Below are 15759 nucleotides of genomic sequence, written 5' to 3' on the forward strand. Positions count from 1 at the left end.
TGATTAGAATTATGTACAATCCTGCGGAAGTTCAGATCCGACACACAAATGCTCTTTAAAGGGTCATGAAACCCCCCTGCTGCAGCGGTGTTTTTTCACACCTTCGATTTGAAAAAGCTTGTTAAAAGGGGAGTGGTCAACTGTGAAAAGGTGGGATGGTATTGTGTGGAAAGAGGGAAAGTTTGCATAAATAGGGGAGTGTCAGTAGGTGATAGCAGCAGTTACAGCGGTTCTGAGACATGTTCTTGGTTCACGTTGGCATTGTTTACCACAGTGAGATTAAATGAGGGATGAGTACAGCGAATGAGAGAGCTATGAGTGGCGTGCAGCAGAGATCGCAAATCATTCAGCTCTTCAAAGTTCAAACCAGCATAATTCAGTGAGAAATGAAATTAAATGTTATTCTGCATGATGAAATATTTTGCAAACGTGATAAAACTATATTTGTCCAAATATGCACGCTGTTTGGCAAGATGAACAACGCGCCGACGTGATAAGAGAACGTGAACCACCCAACATGCGATGCGACAGAGATGTGTAATTCTAGATCGGGGTAAAAGCGAAGGGGTTTGAGGCCAGTCTCGACCGCGCATCTGAAGCAGAGGGACGCGCGCTGGGTTGCCGTGACGATCCGCGCTGTCTATCACTCTGCAGCTAAATCTATATCTGTCCAAATATGCACACTGTTTCACTAAGAGCCCGAACACATGCGGTTTAGTGCATGGCTGTGACGACAAATAAAACGGAGAGGACGTGGCTTTTGTTCATTAGCCTACAGATTACAGATTGGTTATTTTGCACTCCTGACATAGATAGTCAACGCTTGCAGGTTCGGCGTGCGATTCCTCAGGTGAATTTTACTTTACCGAGCCTTTGTAGCAAAGGCTTCCACAGACGGCGCTGGTTACAGCTCGCTCGGCGCCCTTTACGTTACTTCGTATCAGCACAACGCCTAGCTTTCCTCCGTGACTTTTCCGCACGCTGCTTCCAAAACTTCCCCACCATATCTCTACAATAATGATGGAAGACGAGCCTGACAGAAGCGACTGTCTCATGCATATTAACTAAATTATCTTGTATGCATACTACAGCACAGGGATTGGACTGAATGAGCTTTATGTCATGAATATATATCGAGAATCGCTTGGAGCGGTCGACGTCAGCATGTGCCCAGCAGCCCATACTTGGGCCGAAAAGGCCGCGCCGACGTCAGCATTTGTGACGTTGCTCCGACTAAGCTTTTCAAACCGGAAGACAGAAATCGCTCTGAAAAATGCAAAAATAACTATTTTCACATATGAATACCATTAATGAGTACCCTTAGTGTTTTCAATGATGTGCAGCCTATACATATCTGTTTACATCTCAAAAAAAGTGTTTTGGGGTTTCATGACCCTTTAACCAGAGTGAATGATAGGAGGCGGGTGTGTGTCAACTCGCTGTTGGTCAGAGAGGAGAGCAAGAAAGTGCAGCTGGTATCTGTGTATCGATATTTTTGACTACACTACTAGCAAAGCTTATGAAACTAGCTGTGTTCTATTGTTAAATAAGCATACAACTCATTATTATATAAAATAAAATAATAAAATAGATCAAACAAATGCAGAAAAAAAAACAGGGCAAGGAAAACGGCATTTCTAAACGTCAGAAAGCTCATTTGAAATTTGTGAATACAAAAGATGAATCTTTGTTTAAAAAAAATGTCAAACACATTGTCTGTGCCAGTTATATATTACTGAATTCTTAATAAAGAAATCAGGGTTACTGAAATGTTTGTTAATCTATCTTTACACTTTTATTTTTGTTTAGGAAGTTTTGGAATCCAAAAACCATAATATCACAGACTTGCAGTATGAAGTGGCACGAGTTTGCAAGGTGAGAAACTGTTTCTGTATAAGGCATGAAACTTGCCCACATTCTAAAAAAATAATAACACATTTTATGTAAATAAAACAGAGTCTGTTCTTTCTTTCGATATTGCATGTTCAGATATTCATACAAGATATTCTGTGCACCATGAAACCTGTGAAAATGACAAAAACGCTGGTGGTGCCTTGCATATTTCATGTTTACGGTCATTTAAAAGACATAACCAACTATGTTTACAATGTTTCTCTGCATTTTGACAATTTTGTGTAAATATTCTTTCACTGTGAGACACGCTGTGCGCCTAAGCTAGTGTTGTGCCAACATGCCAATACCGAACTGAGAAAAACAGGTCATTTCTCGTCTATGTGCAATTGAATATTTATATAGGCAAAGCTTACAAAAGTTAAAATTATCAGTGAATATGCGGCACTGGCCCGAGCGGGCAGGTGACAGTTCCATCAACTGGCCCGAGTGTCTTTTACACTGGCCCCGGGCCATCGGGCAGTCCTTATTGTTGTGCCCTGATGATTTAAAGGGGGGTGAAACCTCCCCTGAGTACCTATAGAGTAGTATTGCATCCTTCATATCTCTGAAAAGTCTTTAGTTTTATTATATTTATAAAAAAAAGATAGGCTGTACCGAGTCTTTCCGGAAAAAAAACAGAGCGGATGGAGGCGGATGGATGCGTATAGTGTGGGCGGAGCTAAAGAATCACGAGCGTGCGCAGATGTACTGTATTTAGTGGCTTTTCAACATTTGTGTGCGTTTATGAGGACATTGGTTTATGGACTATTATGCGACTAAACCTTAGCAGTAGCAAGCAAAACGGTTTTGCACGTCAGACTAGTGTTGTCACGATACCAAAATTATGACTTCAATATGATACCAGACTAAAATACCTCGATACCGATACTAAATCGATACCACGGTAAAAAAAACAAAAAAAAAACAGATAATATAAATAATATGACAACAGAACTTATTATTCATTGTTTTATTTTTTTTAAACTAAAAATTCACTTGGCCAGCATGTTCCTGCCCTGGTTTTTGACCATTCCCTCCTGTTATTGCTATAATAACTACATGCCAGTGTGTACATCCTTACAGAGATCACATCATCAATCATGTTATCATTCACTTCTCAACAGGTTGGGATGACCAACATCTTATTTCATGATACGTGTAATGTAATATTTTTTAAATGTAATCTTGTTATTATAATATAGATTTTTAAGCCAAAAATGCGAATTACAAACAATATGACAAAAACTGTGCTTTATTTTTCAGCTACATTAGGTCTATTTAACAGTAGCCTAATTCAAGAAAGAAATTAAATAATCAAATATAAAACCCCTTACTTAGTCTTCACTCTAATTTAACTATACACTGATTCTTAATAAATATATTATAGTTATTTAGCCAAGCATGTGGTGGTTTTCTATTTTTCATTGTTTGCTTAACATTAATCACAGAATATTAGGTCTGGCTTAAAGACCTGCACGGATCTAATTACGTCAGCTGTAGGCTACACGTTCACTAAAGACATATCCGAATGTGTTTACCTGAATACTCGCCAGACCGTGCATTTTTACATAGTTTTGACCATTCAGACCCAAATAATAATCCGCTAAAGAACTGAATTGCGATCGCATGTTTGTTGTCTGAAAGGCGTGTGCGCACGCTTCAGGTCAGAGTCCGGCGCGTCCCGCGCCGCGCTTTTTCTTTAATGCGCGCATATTTCTGTTGCTTTCTCTGTCATGCGCTGCGTGTATATATTTAACTCTTCTACTACTTCCAATGTTTAGTGAACGGTGGAAGCAGAGCTCTGCACACACGTGTCCTGACAACTGCTGTCACATAGAGCTTATACAGTCTTGTTCAAAATAATAGCAGTACAATGTGACTAACCAGAATAATCAAGGTTTTTCGTATATTTTTTTATTGCTACGTGGCAAACAAGTTACCAGTAGGTTCAGTAGATTCTCAGAAAACAAATGAGACCCAGCATTCATGATATGCACGCTCTTAAGGCTGTGCAATTGGGCAATTAGTTGAATTAGTTGAAAGGGGTGTGTTCAAAAAAATAGCAGTGTGGCATTCAATCACTGAGGTCATCAATTTTGTGAAGAAACGGGTGTGAATCAGGTGGCCCCTATTTAAGGATGAAGCCAACACTTGTTGAACATGCATTTGAAAGCTGAGGAAAATGGGACGTTCAAGACATTGTTCAGAAGAACAGCGTACTTTGATTAAAAAGTTGATTAGAGAGGGGAAAACCTATAAAGAGGTGCAAAAAATGATAGGCTGTTCAGCTAAAATGATCTCCAATGCCTTAAAATGGAGAGCAAAACCAGAGAGACGTGGAAGAAAACGGAAGACAACCATCAAAATGGATAGAAGAATAACCAGAATGGCAAAGGCTCAGCCAATGATCACCTCCAGGATGATCAAAGACAGTCTGGAGTTACCTGTAAGTACTGTGACAGTTAGAAGACGTCTGTGTGAAGCTAATCTATTTTCAAGAATCCCCCGCAAAGTCCCTCTGTTAAAAAAAAGGCATGTGCAGAAGAGGTTACAATTTGCCAAAGAACACATCAACTGGCCTAAAGAGAAATGGAGGAACATTTTGTGGACTGATGAGAGTAAAATTTTTCTTTTTGGGTCCAAGGGCCACAGGCAGTTTGTGAGACGACCCCCAAACTCTGAATTCAAGCCACAGTACACAGTGAAGACAGTGAAGCATGGAGGTGCAAGCATCATGATATGGGCATGTTTCTCCTACTATGGTGTTGGGCCTATTTATCGCATACCAGGGATCATGGATCAGTTTGCATATGTTAAAATACTTGAAGAGGTCATGTTGCCCTATGCTGAAGAGGACATGCCCTTGAAACGGTTGTTTCAACAAGACAATGACCCAAAACACACTAGTAAACGGGCAAAGTCTTGGTTCCAAACCAACAAAATTAATGTTATGGAGTGGCCAGCCCAATCTCCAGACCTTAATCCAATTGAGAACTTGTGGGGTGATATCAAAAATGCTGTTTCTGAAGCAAAACCAAGAAATGTGAATGAATTGTGGAATGTTGTTAAAGAATCATGGAGTGGAATAACAGCTGAGAGGTGCCACAAGTTGGTTGACTCCATGCCACACAGATGTCAAGCAGTTTTAAAAAACTGTGGTCATACAACTAAATATTACTTTAGTGATTCACAGGATTGCTAAATCCCAGAAAAAAATCGCAATACTTTTCTAGTACCGGTATATCGTGCAACACTACGTCAGACTAGTGTATAGAAAAACAATGGAGTAAGTTGGCGCATTTGAATGAAGAAGCATGCTTTGTGAGAACATCCCCTAGGTTTATGTTTGGGTGGTTTTACAATAAACAAACAGACACATATTAGTCAGGTAAACAAATGTATTTAAACACGTCATACATCGCATGCTTCATTGATAAATTAAACTACACACGATCGTTTACTGATGTTTACTGACGATAGCCAACAACATAGACATTTGAAGCAGTTTTACTCACCGCCTGCTTCCAAAGCACGACCGTGAACCTTTATCGCTGGGACTACTCCGTCAAAAACACACGTCTTTGGTAACTTTGTTGATTTCGTGAAGTCCTGTGACAGCAGTGACCGTCGAGATCCACTTTTGCGACACAACTGAAGAGTGATGTTGTGACACTTTCCGTCATTTCTGCGTTCAAATCGGTTCAAATGCAGCGCTGCCTTCCCGGAATGCTATGCGGGCGCGTTAAAGTCAAACGTGCGTCAAAGTGATGTACCCATAGGAATAAAGTGGAGCGCAGCGCGACAGAAGTGTTGCACGGGCAAGTGGATCTGCACCTTGAGAGCAGTTTTTTGAGCGGCGTGCATTGGCTCTCTCGCTCTGGTCGCTCGAGCACCCTTCCGGGAGAAGATCCCGTACGGCCCATACAAGGACATTCCGCCCTGTTGACGTCAAGCGGACCTATTGGCGAAAAAAACTCTCCTTGTGAGAAACCGGAAGGAGTATTTTTGACACAGAAATTCTCCATCAAATGTCCAACTTCGTTTTTGAAACTTTCTCCATGTTTAGGATAGTAATTCAATGGACAAACACAATAAACAATGGACAAATAGAGACTTTAAACCTCAGACTTTAACACCTCAGATGTATAGTTATTCGCTGTCATAGTGACGCCAAAATGAATGGGAGTCAATGGAATGTTAACAGCAAATGATGGCTTGGTTAGCAATGGCTGCCTCTATGGAAGGTAGGCTTTCCGGGGGCAATTATAAGCTTCATAAGCTTTGTTAGTAATTACCCCCTTGGGGAAAATGGTCCATTCCCCATAGTGGAAATGCATGTAGTTTTCCTGGTATTCCTGGATTTCCTGTATTTTCTGTGTAGAATCAATTCTACCACTTGACAGGGCAAGATATATAAAAATTGATCCGTATTGGGTTGGATTGTCCGTAGAGTATCTGCAAATGATAAACGACCCAACAGACCCAGTGGCCAGAGGTGTAATTTTCTTATCAAAATTCATGCTGCTCCCCCGACCCCCAGTCTTTCGATTAAACAACGAGCTTATGAGTTTAATGTCTCGGGGAATAATTAACTCAAAAGGGATTTAATTTTCAATATTCATGAATTTATGAATATGATTTGCCAGTTGTTCATTACGTATTAAAATTTTCCGATAGGGAAAATTGTTTAATTAAATACAAGTAACCCTTTACGGAATTGCTTGAAATTATCCTACTAAGTTTGTCCTGCAAATTAGTTATAGACTTTTCAAATCAATTCTCAATAAAGGGATTACTGCTTTACGAGCGCATAAGAAACATTAACTTTACTGATCAGGATAAGTTCAATATTTCAAATGGTCATACAGTTTACTTTACTAACATAGTAGCATAAGCAGTTAGGTAACGTTTAGATCGCAAGTTTCATTGACTTTGTGTATGTGGCAGAATAACAGATTCAACTCATTAAATGTCTTTTGAAGGTTTAATAAACACAGACTAAAAATAACACTACAATTCACACAGAAAGTACATACTAAATATGCATCAAGAGAGTAGAAGTATAGATATTAACGAAAGAATACATAAAAGAGAATAATGAATAGACTGAAGTTAGAGAGAGATAAAAGAGAGAGAGAGAGACAAAGAGAGAGGGAGAGAGAGAGACAAAGAGAGTGGGGGAGGGTAAGAAACAGCTTTCCTTCAGTTCAACCAAATACGACCTTCACGGAGTTAATTTATCCCAACAGGAGAATAACACACCCTCTTTACAGCAGTAAGAATAAGAATACTTGCATTCTTTTTGGTTTCGTTTTGGCTTCTCGCTTGTGTGCGTATGTGTCTCTGCGTGTCTCTGCGTGTCTCTGCGTGTCCGGCGGTCCTTTCCGAGGTTGGGAGGGAAGCGGCTGTTTGCTTTAGCGAGGCTTCGTGTTCTTGAAGATCGGATTGTAGAAGAGAAGATTTTTGGAAGGACTGAGGCCTGCTTGGAGGGCCTGCATTGGTGGCATGGCTTAAGTGCCAGCCCCCCCCGTGGGTGTTGGCTCCCACAGGGAGAGAGAGAAGAAGTGAAGAGAGTGGAGTAAGAGAACAAGAGGAAGAGGGAAGAGCCTGTCTTCACTGGTCTTTTTAAGGTCTGGAAATAGTCCCACCCTCCAGGGTTAGACTTAACCAATGAGAGTGTTGGGATTTCCCGGCGGGAAATTCCTCAGCAGAATTTATAGCTCTTTGTTTAAAAGTTGGACTCAGTGGGTCTCTGAGTTCTTCATACTATAATTAATGCAACAAACACACACTGCATTTTCTGAATAAGTGATATACATGGAAGTGTAAGTCGTGAAGTGAGCATTAATTTGATAGGAGACATGACATATATGAGGTTATCTGAACTAGTACTTTGTTAAGACAAAGACAAAAAGATGCAAAATACCATACAGAATAAACATTTTACAAGACAGTTATGTGTTTACATATAATGTCCTGGGGTGCATGTTCATTTATAGATGGTTTGTCTATAATTTGAGGCAAAAGCTCTGTGTCTTAAACTCTTTGTGTATAAGACTTCATGTGGCCACATTCTTTCCGGCCATAAAAACATCTTATCAGATGGTTTCCAGGGTGACTGAAGAATCTCCCTCTGTTGTGTTGGGGGAAGGTCTGCCATCCAGCACACAGCTTTCACAACAGATTTGTTAAATGTAACTGGCGATTGTGTGTTTGATTCGCCTGAGTCGCTACAATTCAGTGTTCCTGAATTTAATGGATTAAAAGTATGTATTACATACATTTAACATTTTAAAAGGATCATAAACCGTGTCTTGTGCTATGAAATTTATATTTTATATTATGTTTATGTATAAGTATGTTTGGGCTAAAATGTAAACATTTTAAAATGCAAATTTTGTTAGCAAATACACAACGTTAGCCTAGAAAATCCAGAAAAAAGCCTAAAATCCAGTATGCGGCAGTCCTGTGGGCGAATATGCCTTGTTGATGCTAGAGGTCAGAGGAGAATGGTCCAACTGATTCAAGCTGAAAGAGCAACTTTGACTGAAATAACCACTCGTTACAACCGAAGTATGCAGCAAAGCATTTGTTAAGCCACAACACGCACAACCTTGAGGCGGATGGGCAACCTTGAGGCGGAACAGCAGAAGACTCATCACCAGCAGCCATATCACCCTGCAGCCCAAGACTGGTTTCCCACTGAAGCTAAGCAGGGCTGAGTCTGGTCAGTACCTGGATGGGAGACCAACTGGGAAAACCAGGTAGCTGCTGGTAGAGGTGTTAGTGAGGCCAGGAGGGGGTGTTCACCCTGTGGTCTGTGTGGGTCCTAACACCCCAGTATAGTGATGGGGACACTATACTGTCAAAGGGCACCGTCCTTTGGATGAGACGTTAAACCGAGGTCCCGACTCTCTGTGGTCGTTAAAAATCCCAAATTAGCCCACTTGCCCCTGTCCATCGTGGCCTCCTAATAATCCTCATATCCTGATTGGCTTCATCATTCGGTCTCCAATCAGCTGGTGTGTGGTGAGCGTTCTGGCACAATATGGCTGCCGTCACATCATCCAAGTGGATGCTGCACATTGGTGATGGTTGAGGAGATTCCCTCTTCTATGTAAAGCGTTTTGAGTGCCTAGAAAAGCGCTATATAAATGTAATGAATTATTATTATTATTGTTAAGACTCCACCAGGTACCACTCATCTCCACTAAAAAATAGGAAGAAGAGGTTACAATTTGCACGAGCTCACCAAAATTGGTTATGTCGAAGACTGTAAAAATGTTGCATGGTCTTATGAGTCTTGATTACTGTTGAGACATTCAGATGGTAGAGTCAGAATTTGGCCTTGTTACCACTGTGCAGGCTGGTGGTGGTGTAATGGTGTGGGGGATGTTTTCTTAGCACACTTTAGTCCCCTTAGTGCCATTTGGGCATAATTTAAATGCCACAACCTACCTGAGCATTGTTTCTGACCATGTCCATCCCTTTATGACCACCATGTACCCATCCTCTGATGGCTACTTCCAACAGGATAATGCACCATGTCACAAAGCTCAAATCATTTCAAAATGGTTTCTTGAACATGACAATGAGTTCACTGTACTAAAATGGCCCCCACAGTCACCAGATCTCAACCCAATAGAGCAGAGGTACTCAACAGGCGGCCCGCGGGCCGCATCCGGCCCGTCGGTATTAATTTTGTGGCCCACATCATGCTGAAGATGAATGCAATTAAAAAAAATAAAATAAAAAATTCAACTCAAATGTTGCACGAATATTAGACAGTTTTACTTATAGGCTATGATTATACCACGGACGCTGCGGAAAATCCACGTCGGGCAGGTTAAGTAGGCTAATAAAAAAAGGACACTTGTTTTCAGTTTTCAGCTCATTTCACGATCAAAGACCATAATAGGAGAAAGATCGAGCTCGAGCGGAATCAGCACATTTTAGTCGCTCTCTCTCTCTCTCTCTCTCTCTCTCTCTCTCTCTCTCTCTCTCTCTCTCTCTCTCTCTCTCTCTCTCTCTCTCTCTCTCTCTTTTTTTTTTTTTATGAAGACAGCTGTGTGTTTAACTTCTGGATGCGACACTGAACATTTAAGTTAATAATATTTAAGGTTTGCGCGCGTCACATTTAAGCTTGCTGAACGGAGTTTGCATATGCATCATTGTGATGTGTGTGTGGAATATATCAAGTATCTCCGAAAGGTAGCCTATACAGTTCATTTAGTTTTTTCAAAGCTGAGCGTATAACAAATAGCGGAACTAAAGCTGTCAGTCAGCAACTTTTGTGTGCACGATACGCAGCCAGCTCACTTTCACTTGCATTTAAATAGCCTATCACACTTTAATGATATAGCTCCTAACTTAATAAAACAAGCTTGCCAGTCGCAAAGCCCAAGTTTATTAACGATGGTCTACTATTGCTATAGTGAACAATTTGTTGTTTATGTGAATATTTAAGAAAATAATAATAATTATGAATGGGTCAAGCGCGTTTGCAAGACGGCCTGAATCCACTTGATTTTGTTTGAACTGCTCTCTCCATTACAGATTTGCCAAAAACCTTTGCGATATTTTCTAAATGTCGATAATAAAAAAATAATAAACTATAGGCCTAGCAAAATGACAGCATTTCCATTAACTGATGTTATGCGACATAGGCTAAACGTTTTTTTTTCCCTCGTGATCACTCATTCCAAAAAGTATGCCACATATGTCCGTATGTTCTTGGTGTATCCCAGCCACCGCAATAGCCATAATTTTTAATGGAAGGTGACGTGTGTTATTCAAGCATTGATTAAAATTAAAAGAGCGAAATGTTTTTGAATTTGCTTGAATTTTTATTTTATTTATTAATATTTTATATGGTTGTAGCTAATGAGAGGATTCGTGTGCTGTGCGTGCACACCTCAAAAAGTGTTGACGAAAAAAGCTGAGCGAATTCTAACTAATTTAAAAGTTAGATGTACTAATATTGGTGGGCCTAGTATTAGTAATAATAATAATAATGACTTTTTAACGCGACCCTGAGTATAAAAATGTGCCATAGAAAGAAACCATAATACATAATTAAACATTTTATGTAGGCTAATATTATTATATGCCTAAAAAAAATGTAGATATTAAAATATAAAGTAAATATATATTTAATATATTTTGATGGCCCTCAACACCTGTTCATGTGAAAAATGGGTACTGTACCTTTAAGGTTGTGACGCAAACGGAACCCGCGAAAATGAAAAGAGCCGTCATCGATGAGTCATCGGGAAACCCCAACTGTCATCTAAAAATACTGTATGTTGTGTGTACCTACTGTACATTAAATAACAATGGCTTCAAAGAAAAGGAAGGTTGACGATGAAAATAGAGTTTTCAACCCTGCGTGGCAAATGGAATCCTTTGCAGACATAGGTGGCAAACCAATGTGTCTCATTTGTCAAAAAACAATTGCTGTATTAAAGCGAGCTAATCTGCAACCCCACCATGAGCAACTTCATCCCGATTTCAGCGTGACATATCCAAATAGCAGCGATCTCAGGAGTCAAAAGGTACAGACGTTGCTAGCTGGGTTTCATGCCCAGCGATCCATGTTCTGCGGCATTGTTAAAAGTGCTAACAATAGACCTGCTACAGAGGGAGACACAGTCCATAAATACATTTATGGACTGTGCAGAATCGCTGTTTTCGGATTTTAAGAACAAGGATGACATCATCAGGCAAATCTCAAAGCTACAATTGTCTGATTCAACAGTGACCTGTGAGTAGAATTAATTTCAGACAATCTCTTTTCACAGTTGCTAAAAGACATTGAAAGTTCAGAGTACTTCAGTTTAGCACTGGATGAATCTACTGACAGCACAGATGTCGCGCAGCTTGCAGTATGGGTGCGTTTTCTTAAAGGTGATAAATATGTAGAGGAAATGTTGACCTTGCTCCCATTGAAAGGCCAAACCCGTGGAGAGGACATTCACTCTGCACTGATGATTTTTTATCATGGACCAGGCAAAAAAATTAATTTGAAAAAGCTTGTTTCTGTGACTACTGATGGCGCCCCATCAATGGTTGGAAAGGAAAAAGGATTAATCGCTTTACTTCGAAAAGATCCTGAAATACCGGCCTTCTTCTCATACCACTGCATTCTGCATCAGGAGCAATTGTGCAGCAAGCTTAAACGTGGACAGCTCAAAATGACAATGGACGCTGTGACACGTATAGTAAATTTTATTCTTGCACATGCCCTGAAACACAGACAGTTCCGTTCCTTGGTCGAAGAGTTTGAAAGCGCATACCCTGACTTGGCAATGCACGCAGAGGTCAGATGGCTTAGTCGTGGAAATGTCCTTGATCGCTTCATGGAAATACTTCCAGTTGTGCGCATATTTTTAAAAGAGAAAGGCCGACATGATTTACTGGCACCTCTCGAAGACACCTTCACGCAAAATGCAGCTTTCCTGACTGATGTGACGCAACATTTAAATGCGCTCAATCGTAAGCTTCAAGGGAAACAAAAGATTCTTCTGATGATGCTGAACGATGTGGCTGCATTTGAAACAAAACTGGACCTGTTCGCGCAGCAACTTCAGGAAGAAAATTTCGCTCACTTTTCTGTTCTGCAGTCAGAAGTGACAGGCTCATTTTCACCCAGTGCCTACTGTTCTTATCTCAGGGAGCTAAAATATGAGTTTTCCTCACGATTTGCCGATGTTAAATCTCTCACACCTGTACTGGCATTCACAGAGAATCCATTTGCTTGTGACATACAGGCTACGTCTTTCGCAGTCACATCAGAACACTTCAGTGTGAAAAGGGCAGTGTTTGAGGAGCAACTCATAGAGCTGCAGCACAACAACATCCTTAAAGAAAGACACAAAGAAGAGAGCACTGACACATTCTGGACCAAGTGTGTTCTGAAAGACACATACCCTGCATTAATCCAGTGTGCTGAAAAAATCTTGACCTGCTTTGGATCTACACATGTGTGTGAAAGTGCTTTCTCTGCAATGGGAATAATAAAGTCAAAGCAATGTTCTTGTCTAACTGACAGACATTTGAAAGACTGTCTTAGAGCAGCTACCAGTGAGCAACAGCCAGACCTGAAATCACTGGTGAAAAAGATGCAGACTCAGATTTCCCACTAGGAAGGACTTCTTTTCAGCAGGGCTAGAAGTAACCCATATTTGCACAATGTTTTTCTTGTGTTTACAATTTTTATATATTATTTTAATATTTTTAATACTCTGTTTGAGTATGAGCTCTTTTTTTGCATTAATATTGCAAAAAAATTGTTAATCCACTTTTTATTCCAGATTTAAATTTACATTTTCATGTTCAGTATTAATTTAAATAGGACAAATACTAGCAAGACTTACATAGCAAGATTAACTGCATGTCTAAAGTAAAAAATGTAAATATTGTTTTAAATAAAGTCTTACGATGCAAATTTGTGGCCCTTCACATTTTGTATGATTTAAATGTGGCCCCCTTGGCCTTTGAACTTGAGCACCCCTGCAATAGAGCATCTTTGGGATGTGGTGGAATGGGAGCTCCGTGCCCTGGATGTGAATCCCACAAATCTCCATCAACTGCAAGATGCTATCCTATCAATATGGGCCAACATTTCTAAAGAATGCTTTCAGCACCTTGTTGAATCAATGCCACGTAGAATTAAGGCAGTTCTGAAGGCGAAAGGGGGACAAACACAGTATTAGTATAGTGTTCCTAATAATCCTTTAGGTGAGTGTATAGCTCTTTGGGATCAATGACATGGGTTTAGATAAAGTTTAGACATCCATCAGTTTTTCTGTTCAGGCTTCAGTATTTTTAGGAGAAAGGTGTTTCCCCATAGCAGCATCACCTCTCACACAATGTCTCGTTCCTTCATCTCGGGGAACCAAGGTTTGTCAGTAACCAGATGTTTTCATCTGTATGTATAAGCATTTCAGGTGTATTGTTTAAATATTCAGTAGTATGTTAGTGTGAATTTTTTTTTTTTTTTTTTTTTTTTTTTCACAAATGTGTACGCATTTTATTTATGTATGATATGTACACTTAAGGATTTCACGGATGATTACTATAGGGCTATTGTTCTAAAAATCACTAAATATAAATGAATAGCATAGTTTACACCACAACAATGACAATAACAGTACAGGCAAAAAACATTGTGAGAATAATTACTTCCATCTGAAGAATGATAAAAACATTGACAGCCAATTGGCAGACAAGAAAACTGCGGCCCATTCAATCAATATTCTGTATTGGTGTGGATGCAGATAAGTTATTGTTATCATTATAGTTATCGTTATAGTTATGTTTTTTTTTCATATGAAGACCCTAAATGGTGCCATTTGTCTACAAGAATGGATGTTAAAATGAAAGTTTAATCTTCACTGTAATCTGATTAGATGTTGATTATGTGACATTGACAAACTACCTAGTTTAAAAAGAACTAGTTTTAAGTGTAGTTGTCTATTTCTATCCACAGGCCTATAATGACTTGCTGAAGACTTCTGAAGCAAAGCTGCGGGCATTTGGGATTCCTGTGGAAGAACTCGGCTTTAAGCCACTCGAAAGCAGTGTTGCTGGACAGAGTCTTGGTCAGGGCCCTGCTGCCCTTGTTTCTGCTACAAATTAGCAAGAAAAGAAAAAACACATTTTATCTTAATAAAATGATCAAATGTAATTTGTATCAATGTTTTTTGTTTGTTTTTTGTTAACACTTTACTCTACTAGTCTTGTTATTTATGTTACATGTAGTAATAACTATGCTTATTACACACCTCTGTAAAATACTTGATTCTGTTCGGTCAGTTGCACCATCCAGCAGTACGATAACAACCGGTAAGAAACAATAACACAGGTACATCCAGGTAACGAGTCAGCACTATAAGCTTGCTAGGAATGGGTTTTCTTCATCAAAGTTTTGCGTTTGGTAAGCTAATAAAATACAAAATGAGTTATCTCTGTAATTGCATTCTTATTGAAATTAGCGAACTGATTTGAATAATATAAGTTGATCATGTTTTATGTGTATGCCATAGAGATAAAGAGATGTGTTTTTAATCTAGATTTAAACTGACAGAGTGTGTCTGCTTCCCGAACAATGCTAGGAAGACAATTAGTACTTTATCTGCAGCCAGTATTAACTCTGATAGAAAATCAGCAAATTCTTTGATAAAGTCTGTATTGTGCCCTGGTGGCCTTCATACAGTAGCCAATACAAATGTCAAATGGGATTTATCAATTAAAACGTTACATAAAGCACCAAGACTTTAAAGGAATTATATTTGAAACTAGACCTCTGAGTAATACTGAATATATTATTATAAATTACAGCAACACCTCCCCTTTACCTTTCATACGCGGCTCGTGTTTATAACAATAATCTTGGGGGGTGCACTCATTTAAAGTAATGTAGTCGTCAGGTTTTAACCAGGTCTCTGTCAAACACAGCACATCTAAATTATAATCTGTAATCATATCATTAACAATAACCGATTTTGGGGAAAGGGGTCAACTATTCAGCAACCCGAGTTTTATCATTTGTTAATCTGTATTATATCTGTTGTTTATTTGTTGGATATCAATAAAAATTATACAATTGAATGGTTTTGATGTCTTTGTATTTACTATTTCGGGGAACAGACACAGTCTCTATGTGATAATATCTAGGTGTGAGAATCTGTGCGTTGGAATCTATCTGACTTTAATCTTGTATACTGTCGTTTAAACCAGTCAATCTGCTTCCTGGGCCCCACTGGTCAAGCTCTAAGACTATGTGCCAAATTACTAAAGAGAAGAGTGGGACCATCTTGGATGCCATCTTTTTTTCAACAGGTCAGATCTGCCCCAAAAGCTTTT

General features: G+C 39.4%; 1 protein-coding gene across 1 annotated transcript in view; it reads left to right on the plus strand.

The window, feature by feature from the left end:
* The window catches only part of gas8 (growth arrest-specific 8), a 32006-nt gene extending 16502 nt beyond the window's left edge, over window positions 1–15504 (plus strand). Inside the window, exons 10-11 of the mRNA XM_067419809.1 lie at window positions 1810–1875; window positions 14384–15504. Coding sequence (XP_067275910.1) covers window positions 1810–1875; window positions 14384–14533 — 216 coding nt within the window. The 3' untranslated portion in view covers window positions 14534–15504. The remainder of the gene's footprint in view (window positions 1–1809; window positions 1876–14383) is intronic.
* Window positions 15505–15759: the final 255 nt, after the last annotated feature.

This window comes from Pseudorasbora parva, chromosome 16 (genome assembly GCF_024679245.1).
Source record: "Pseudorasbora parva isolate DD20220531a chromosome 16, ASM2467924v1, whole genome shotgun sequence".
Taxonomy (NCBI): Eukaryota; Metazoa; Chordata; class Actinopteri; order Cypriniformes; family Gobionidae; genus Pseudorasbora; species Pseudorasbora parva.